The sequence below is a fragment of the Cicer arietinum genome, chromosome 8 (genome assembly GCF_000331145.2).
Source record: "Cicer arietinum cultivar CDC Frontier isolate Library 1 chromosome 8, Cicar.CDCFrontier_v2.0, whole genome shotgun sequence".
Taxonomy (NCBI): Eukaryota; Viridiplantae; Streptophyta; class Magnoliopsida; order Fabales; family Fabaceae; genus Cicer; species Cicer arietinum.
The window spans coordinates 5,755,544-5,766,352 of record NC_021167.2 but is presented as its reverse complement, the minus strand read 5'-3'; the positions used below and the strand labels follow the sequence as shown (position 1 = coordinate 5,766,352).

General features: G+C 29.1%; 1 protein-coding gene across 1 annotated transcript; it reads left to right on the top strand.

The window, feature by feature from the left end:
• Positions 1–782: 782 nt before the first annotated feature.
• On the top strand, positions 783–2,752 carry LOC101509475 (protein WUSCHEL). Its single transcript, XM_004512172.4, has 3 exons — positions 783–1,480; positions 1,593–1,690; positions 2,241–2,752. Exons 1-3 carry the CDS (start codon positions 1,042–1,044, stop codon positions 2,610–2,612), a joined length of 909 nt encoding a protein of 302 aa, XP_004512229.1. The 5' UTR covers positions 783–1,041; the 3' UTR covers positions 2,613–2,752.
• Positions 2,753–10,809: the final 8,057 nt, after the last annotated feature.

Genomic DNA, 10,809 nt, shown 5'->3' with positions numbered 1-10,809 from the left:
AGAGAGAAAGAAAAAAGAAAGAGCAATTATAAGAAAGTGAATTTTGATAAACAATATTGAAAGGAACGTATAACTAAAAGTGTATTTGTTTACATACTATTTATTTTCTTTCTGTTTTTGGTCATTGTGCAGATATAATAATGAATTGGACCTTGAATTTGAGATCCCCTCTTCTATCAAGAAACTGCATATTCAAAATCTTTGTCACACATAAATAGGAATTTCTTTGCTCTCAAAAGTACAATTACAAAAGCTATACTTTCTGAAATAACTTTAGAATATGTGGACCAATATTGCAGAACAAAGGAAATAAAAAAAAAAAAAAAGAACCTTATGAAAACAAGGCTCATATATTGGGACCCATATGAGATTCATTGATACTAAGTTCACAAATACAAATACAATTTTACCCTCCATTTTGTATAGTACAACAATATCTTAGTAGCTATTAGAAAAATAATATATGTTGTAGGGGCCATGCCATGTCTGATTTCCCCATCAAAAGAAGAACCTATTGAACTCCCAAATCACACTAGCATCATTCTATATACCATTCATTCATTCATTCAGTAACATCTACTTTTTTCTTTCCTTTCCATCCAATATATCATTTCATACAACATAACATACTCCATTTTCTTAAAATTTAATTAATAACTCCCCTGTCTCCAAATGCATTATTATTTTTCTAATATATTTGGCAATGCCTTTTCATCCAAGTAAATTCCTACAAGTACCCTCACTTTCTAAGCTCTCTTTTGTCCCTTCCCTTTTTATGAACACCTCTCTGTCAACTTCAGTCCTTCTCTCCCAGATATCTTTTGTGATTTTCTCTCTTTATCACTCCATGTACCATGTGCATGCCCTCTTCTATGATATTATAAATTATATATATAACCTACCACTCCTTTATTCCATCCAATACATGCAGCACTTTCACTCACCTACCCTCTAATCTATATCTTTTCCTAAACACAAAAAAACATTTGTTTTTCTTTTTTGTTTTCTTGTATTTGTTTTGTTCTTTCTTTTGAGTCCAACATGGAACAACAACAACAACAGACAGGAAATGAAGAGGGGGGTGGGAGTAGTGGAAAAGGGGGGTATATGAGCAGACAAAGTAGTACAAGGTGGACACCAACAACAGATCAGATAAGAATATTGAAGGATCTTTACTACAACAATGGAATTAGATCCCCAAGTGCAGAACAGATTCAGAGGATCTCTGCTAGGCTAAGACAGTACGGTAAGATTGAAGGAAAAAATGTCTTTTATTGGTTTCAAAATCACAAAGCTAGAGAAAGACAGAAGAAAAGGTTCACTTCTGATCATAACAATAATAATAATAATAATAATCTTCCCATGCAAAGAAGTGCTACAATTACAAACAATGTTGCTGTTGCTGCTTGGAAACAAATTGAAGAACAACAATCACCCATTATTCAACACAAGTATTCTAATAACATTATTTCATCTACTGGTAAATAAATATATTCTCTCATAACTTTATTTTTAGACAAGAACAAATTTGATTAAATTATTAAATATATACTATATTATATTAATTAATTGTTTCTTTTTTGTTTATTTAGGGCTCTCTTCTGCCTCATGTTCTTCTGCTGAAATGGTTACTGTAGGACAGATTGGAAATTATGGATATGGATCTGTGCCTATGGAAAAGAGTTTTAGGGTAAGTTATTAGGATCAATGATAACTCCATGTTGAAATTTTATTAGACCATAATTAAAAACTATATTATTTTTTAGTTTTCTTTCTCTTGAATGTTCTCCTAGCTATGTTTTTCTTTCTTTTGTTTTTTTTAATTGTTTAATGTGTATTTACTATCCATCATAGACTTCATGTATCCATGTGAAATTGGAGAGAGTGCACAAGAAAGTAATAGTCATGATCTCTTAATTAAGTATTTAACAACAACAAAAAGCAACAATTCACAAAACTTCCATAATAGGAAGTGAAATAAATCTTTTCCATTGCTTTTCAATACTCTTCTAAGTTCACAAATCATAGCATAAAATAAAACATTTTATGAAGTAAAAGTACCACTTGTATTGAAGCCACCAACAATAATTCACTTTCACTAGCTCTGCTCATAACTAGTTACTAGTTTTATAGATTATTAATAGTCTACTCTAGGTATAGCTTTAGACATAAATTTTTTTCTTAAAGTTTTGAAAATTTCCTATTTTTGCTTTAGAATTAAACTTTTTTTTTCCCCTTAGGAATGCACAATATCAGCTGGATGTAGCAGTGGACATGTTGGAAGTACCATAAACCATCACTTAGGATGGGTTGGTCATGTTGGTCCATATTCATCAACATATGCTAATTTATTTGAAAAAATAAGACCAGAGGAAGAAATCATGGAAGAAGAACAAGAAGAAGAGAATGGTTCCCCTGAAATTGAAACACTCCCTTTATTCCCTATGCATGGTGAAGACATTCATGGCTATTGTAACCTCAAATCAAATTCATCTAACTATGGTGCTCCAAGTTGGTATCAAGCTGAAGATGGTTTCATCAATGCTTCTCGTACTACTTCCTTGGAGCTTAGCCTCAACTCCTACACTCGTAGATCACCAGATTATGCTTGAATGATTAATAAATCCTTAATCCATGTTCAACTTGTTAATTTTAAGAAGAAGGTGAATCTTTATTTTCTTAGTATTTATTTATCATATATATATATTTAGGGTATGTAAGTTAAGGTTAATTAATTAATGAATGTGGAAAGTTTATGTATTATGTTTCTTACTGTTTTTAGTTAAGTTGTGTTTCCAACTTGACACGTGTCATATTGGTAACTTAATGGACTGACACTGACTAATTAATAATTGTTGTTTATGTTACTTATACTTTGTCCATCTCCCCACAAACATTCTTTCATTAATTTGCTAATTCAAATGATTGGATTTGAAAAAAGATTACTAATAATATTAAAAGTGATGATGGAATGGAATGTTAAAAAGAGATAACACTTTATTAATCATACACAACACAATTAACCACAAACTCACTCAAGTAGTATCATTATCATATTTGGATTGCAACCAGTGCAAATCCTGTGCTGCATTAAAGAACAGTACTCCATCGTTTTCTATGAATCAGTGACGCATTTATGACATACTACTATTTTTTTAGATAAGGGTACGAGTATGAGAGAATATTTTTGTTCAGCAATAGTAAATTTAAAAGGATTTTGAATGAAATGATTTTTGAAATTTATTTTAGTTAAATTATTTTTTAATATATTTATGTAAAATAAATTAAAAATAAAATAATTATACTTCAAAAGCAGTGAAACATATAAAAATAATTTTATATATACTTAAATTGTATAGTCTATTTGATACTGTTTGTTCCAAAATTAAAAATAATACTAGGTGGTTGAAAATGTTAGACTCTATTAATATAATATGTTACATTATCAATATTGTAGAATAATATAGGCTATAAAATCATTAAGTTGATATAGTATGAATTTAATATTAAATAAATAATGTTATTCAAGGTACATTTAACAACATATTCAAACAGATAAATAAATTTGATTAATATTTTATAAATTTAAATATGAGAGAGACATAGACATCGCATCTCAACCCAAAATCTTAAGGTATTAGGATTCATAAGAGACTTAAACACCAATCTCAGCCCAAAATCTTAAGGCATTAGGATTATGAGTCATTCTCCTTATATATCCAATATAGCATCTATTCCTAATCAATGTGGGACTAACCACTCATAATTGAATTCCAACAATCTTCTCCTCAATTATGAGTCTCACCACTAGACTTGTTCCAAGTCCTTTTATTGACTACTAGACTTGATCCACTTGATCCGAGTCCTTTTTGGTCCACCACTAGACTTGATCCACTTGATCCAAGTCCTTTTTGCTCCCCCATCAAGCCAAACCGGGCTCTGATACCACTTGTTGGGGAGTTCGGGGGAGCCCGACATTCGGAATGGGCTAAAAAAGGATTTATAAGAGACTTAAACACCACATCTCAACCCAAAACCTTAAGGCATTAGGTTTATGGGTCATTCTCCTTATATATCAAATATAGCCACCATTCCTAGTCAATGTGAGACTAACCACTCATAATTGACTTTCAACACCAATAAGACATTTGTAGAATTTTAGGAATCAACTATATTTACTCAAACATTAAATTCAAATATATGTTTATTTTTGTGGGTAAACTCTAAGATGGTTTACTTCAAAAAGAGACAAACTTTTGATATTTAAAACTTATTTAAAACTCTAATAACATCACATATTGTTTCATGAAAAATAAATTAAAAATAAAATAATTATACTTCAAAAGCAGTGAAACATATAAAAATAATTTTATATATACTTAAATTGTATAGTCTATTTGATACTGTTTGTTCCAAAATTAAAAATAATACTAGGTGGTTGAAAATGTTAGACTCTATTAATATAATATGTTACATTATCAATATTGTAGAATAATATAGGCTATAAAATCATTAAGTTGATATAGTATGAATTTAATATTAAATAAATAATGTTATTCAAGGTACATTTAACAACATATTCAAACAGATAAATAAATTTGATTAATATTTTATAAATTTAAATATGAGAGAGACATAGACATCGCATCTCAACCCAAAATCTTAAGGTATTAGGATTCATAAGAGACTTAAACACCAATCTCAGCCCAAAATCTTAAGGCATTAGGATTATGAGTCATTCTCCTTATATATCCAATATAGCATCTATTCCTAATCAATGTGGGACTAACCACTCATAATTGAATTCCAACAATCTTCTCCTCAATTATGAGTCTCACCACTAGACTTGTTCCAAGTCCTTTTATTGACTACTAGACTTGATCCACTTGATCCGAGTCCTTTTTGGTCCACCACTAGACTTGATCCACTTGATCCAAGTCCTTTTTGCTCCCCCCTCAAGCCAAATCGGGCTCTGATACCATTTGTTGGGGAGTCCGACATTCAGAATGGACTAAACAATGATTCATAAGAGACTTAGACACCACATCTCAACCCAAAATATTAAAGCATTAGGTTTATGGGTCATTCTCCTTATATATCAAATATAGCCACCATTCCTAGTCAATGTGAGACTAACCACTCATAATTGACTTTCAACACCAATAAGACATTTGTAGAATTTTAGGAATCAACTATATTTACTCAAACATTAAATTCAAATATATGTTTATTTTTGTGGGTAAACTCTAAGATGGTTTACTTCAAAAAGAGACAAACTTTTGATATTTAAAACTTATTTAAAACTCTAATAACATCACATATTGTTTCATGAAAATAGAAATTAATAGTTATTTTATTTTTAAGATGAAAAAAATAACTCAATTAATATAAATTTAATAAAGATAAAAAAACGATTACATATTCTTCAAAATGAAACTAATCAAATAAATATCAAACAAATTATTATTTCAACTATAACATATTAAGAAGAGTTGCAAATATTTACTTCAAATAAATATCTCGAGTTCAAATTTTAAAAATCATGCGAGTCACTTGGTTTGAGTGATTTATTTGTGCATTTATATATCTAGCACGTGAGTGAGGGTGTAAAGGAAGGAGTACTGTAGACAGAGATATAAGTGGGGACCAGTGAAGCCATCTTCGACAGTGGTGTGGTCTTAAGGCACTGACAACTTGTACGGTAAGTTTGGGTTTCATTTTTCATTTTTCTTCTTTTATTTTTTTCTCTCTATCTTATTTATAATTAATTAATTATCTTCTTATGCTATAGTAGTATAGTATGTATATAGAGATACAGCTTTATTTATCTCTGAGCATTTTATGGTGCTATGTGTACATGACAGAAGGATATGACTATGAAATTACATAAAAATAAAGAGGACCAAAGGGTCCGTTAAGGATAGAAATTAAAAAACCAAAGAATCAGACTGTTCAAAACTGTGACCCTGTGCACTAGTATGTGAAGAGTATATATTTTGAAGTTTGAACCTACTACTTCGTAAATAGTTACCACATCATCATTATTATAAGATCATGTCCTCTCTCCATTTGTGAATCAATTAATATAAATAATTCAATCAATGGTCCGGGCTACCACACCCAAATACTTGCCCCATAGTTTCTTTTTTATTCAAATAAGTTGATGGCATTTCATTTATAATAATAAAGAAGATATAATAAGGTATATGATAAAAATTAGTTTTGAGGAGTCAATTTTGCAACGGAAAATATCATTGGTTTGTAATCCAATTCAAAAATAAGTATACAAAATTATAGCATTTGAAAACATGCTCGATCAACTCACCTAATAAACCTTTTTGTTAGACAAAAAATCTCCTCCACCCGATCATTTGCTTCCTAGTCATGACTGCCATAACATGGACGATGCAACTTTATTATGTTTTTTTTCAAATCTAGTGGTTTAAACGTATTAACTAACTCTTATCTATTTTATTAATAATATCTTTATTAAATTATCCTTATGTAATTTGATTTCATTGTTAATTATCTCTTTTATTCGTACAATATAATGCAAATTTCACTAAATATACGTTATTTTAGAGAATATATAATATTTTTTGTTGCATGAAAAAAAGTTAACCACTGTACTATTAAGTTTTACATAATATTACCATGTTTTTCTTATATTTAAAATTAAGGATATTACTGATTATTATAGTCTAAAATGTTATTATTATCATATAGTCTAAAATGTTATTACAAACTTTTGGTAACATGGACTAAATGTTGCTATATACAATTTTGATGAATTTAAGATTATGGACATGAGTTCGATCTAAAATCATGCTAGGAAGAAGAACTATATTGTTTTAAGACACAAGAACCATATTGTTCTAAGACACATTCAACTTGCTATGAAGAGTTCAATAAACTTTTGAGATGTGTAATCAATTCTAATGTTGTACATATGCTGGACAAAATACAAACCCACTTGTGGATAAACTAGCTGGACCCAAAACTTTTTATTTGAAAAAAATAACCCTATTCTTTTAATTTTTACAAATAACGGTTCTTCTTCCAAAAACAGCTCCATGAATCTTCATATTTTCCCCTTCAATCTCCTTCTTCCTCGTCGAAATGTAAACATTTGAGTAAGCCATGACTCACAACAAAACAAAGAAAATATGTCTTCACTTTCTTCTCTATTTCATTGTGACTAAACTATATATTTTTTTCTCCATCTGTTATCCAATAAAAACCTAAAATCCCTAATAATAAACCAAAATCCTTTACACGATTAGTTACAAACGCTTTTTGATAAGCATTTGCCACAATAGGACGTGTGAATCAAAAACCCAGTGTTTGATTTGAAATAAAATACTTAGGCTTAATAATATAAAAATTGATAGTCAAAATGTAGTTTTAATATTATCTTCAATCTTTAAAATAATTTTTGTTGTTTTTTTGTTTGTTTTAATAGCGGATAAATCGGATATTTTTCTATTCTACCTCTTCACTCCTCACTTAATTGTGTCGATTCTGCATAAACTGTAAATAAAAGTATGAGAAACATTATTTTTTATATCTGCTAAATTGTACACATCAAAATCTTTGAGGTCGTTCAAAATCTTTCGCATATTAACAAACCAATATATGATAGACTTTGGGTGCTACTATGTATTATCATGCGCTGCCTATAGTTGTGTTGTATGTTTTGATGCTAAATATAAATTCAAAGTTTTTCAAGTTCACGACACTCAATTAAATTATCTCAAAGTAATTCCCTATATTGTAAGTCTTGTTTCATTGAAAGAGAGCGTAAAAAGGAGTAATGTAGAGGTGCTGAACATCCTTGAGATATTTATGATTGACAAATCTGTCAGTTTCTTCTTTACTCATATGTATTATATATTATTTTGTATTTCTACTCATCATAGGCGTCTTAATTAGAGTTTTTAGATGTTATTTGGTATTTGATTTTCACAATTACTTGGATTTTAAACTCTATTTACCACTATATATAATAGAAATAAGATAATAATAAACACAAAAGCAACTAACAACTGTTGGGAGATCATAAAATAAAAAGAAAGTAATATAAACGTTATTAGTTTTGTTAGATTATAATATGGTTCAGTTGTACAGTTGCAAATATATTACTATAATATATTTTGTAGTGAATGTGTAAGTCATTGTCATTTGTCAAGACATTTATATCCTTCTTTGTAAAGTGTATGCATATATCATGTAAATTATAAGTGTTGAAAATGATGATTAGTTTCTACCGTTACTTGATGATCTTGACCAATGTTTTTCCTCTTTTCCGAAATTCTTTGAAAAACTAATGTTATAAAAAAACATGTCCTAATGACAATTCTTCTTTCCATGACATTAAAATGTATGCGACAAATATTCTCTCCATGACAAATATTTTTTTCACGACATGTATGTATGTTACAAATCTTCTTTTCATGACATTAAAATCTTGCTAGGAAGAAGTACAATATTATTCGAAGGCACATTCAAGCCAACATATGATAGATTTGAGTAGTCAATTCATGCAATGTGTTTGTGCGGTCCAATCCACCAAACCCTATAGTTATTTCCAACAACGTATAATTCATCAAACTTCCTGATTAAACTTTCTTTTGAAAGAAACGTACTTCTACAAAGAAACTTAGTTCAAGTTCATATAATATTACTTTTACTTCACTTGTGTGAATGGAGTAATGTATCGGATAAGTTGACAAAATTCTATACTTATTTTTAACTTGAAGTGATAGATTCCAATATTTTTTTCTCTACTCTTGGTCATTCTTGGAAAGAATGATGTCATACCAAAACATATAGTATTAGAAGGGATATGTAGAATTAAGAGAGATGATACATGTATGCAATAAGTCTTCTTCGCTTGAACATTGCAGAGTTGTTTTGTTTAAATTTGGCCTATAAAAAATTTAGAATTGAGTGCTATTGTATAATCATACGCTGCCTATAGTTGTGTTGTATGCTTTGGTGTTATGTATAAATTCAAAAAATTTCAAGTCTACACACTCAATCAATCTATCTCGAAGTAATTCTCCATGTTTTAAGTTTTGTTTCATTGAAAGAGGGCGTGAAAGAGATTAACGTTGAGATGTTAAACATCCACTACTCCAGGTATTTATGATTGACAAATCTGTTAGTTTCTTCCTTGTACTATGTATTGTTCTATATTTTTACTCATCATTTTGTTATACTTTTTATTTAGTTTTCAGATTTTGTTTGGTACACGATTTTTACAATCACATGGGTTAGAAACTCCATTTATCACACTATAGAATATAAATAAGAGAATAATAAACACAAAAGCAACAAACAGTTGCTAGGAGATCCTAAAATGTAAAGAAGGTAATATAAACGTTACTAGTTTTGCTAGATTATAATATAGTTAAATTGTTCAGTTACAAAGATATTACTAGAATATAGTTTTTAATAAATATGTAAGTCATTATCATTTATCAGCACAATTATATCCATTTATCTGCAAAACGTATGCATATGTCATGCAAATTATAGGGTAATGTTGAAAATGATGATTAGTTTCTACACTTATAAACTTGATGTCAAATCCCATTATTTTTCCTCGTATCTTTGAAAAGACTAATGCTATACAAAAATATGTCATAATGAGAGAATTATGTATACAACAAATCTTCTTTTAATCACATGTATGTATGCAAGTCTTCATTATATGATATTAAAATGTACGTGACAAGTCTTCTCTCCATGATAAATCTTTTTTTATGACATGTATGTATGCGACAAATCTCCACGCAAGTCTTTTTTTTCATGTCATGTATGTGACAAATCTTCTTTTCATAACATTAAAATCTTATTTTAAAGGAGAAACATATTGTTCAAAAGCACAAAAAGCTAACATATGATAGATTTTAGTTAGTCAATTCATGCGACATGCTTTGCTGTGATGATTCAATCCACCATAACTCTATAGTTATTTTCAGCCCCATTATAGGGAATTTATCAGACTTCCTGATTAAAGTTCCCCTAGAAAGAAATGTACTTCTACAATGTTCAAGTCCATATAATATTTTTACTTTTACTTCACCTATGTGAATGGAGTAATGCATTGGATAAGTTCACAAAACTCTATACTTACTTTAAAGTCCATGACATTCAATGAAATCATCTCTAAGTAACTTCTCATGTTGTCAGTCTTGTTTCATCGAAAGAGGGCGTGAAAGGGATTAATATTGAGGTTCTAAACATCCATTTGAAGTATCTATGATTGACAGATCTGTTAGTTTCTTATCTATCTTTTATGTATTATGTATTTCTTCTCATTATTTTTCCATGCTTCTTAGTTAGTTTTCGGATGTTGTTTGGTAATAAGCACAAAAGCAACATACAATTGCTTGGAGATCATAAAATAAAAATAACGTAATATAAACATTATTAACTTTGCTAGGCTTCATTGTCATTTGTCGTGACAATTATATCAATTTCTTTACAAAACGAATGCATTTGTCATGCAAATAATAGATAATTTTAAAAATGATGATTATTCTAAAACTTGAGGAGATTTTAATGCAGGGTAACAAAAAATCCAGAGATTTTTATGGCTTAATAAACACTTATATATTTATTTTTGAAAGAGAACGCTCATATATTATAAAAAAAAGAGACGTGGACATAAGGGAACGACTCCAAATGTGTAACAAATTTAACCTCGCACAAAAAATACGGTGATTGTTTCCACGTTCAGCTGTAATACAACTATGAACGCATTTAATACTTGAACTAATATTATAAATTAAAATTGATCCA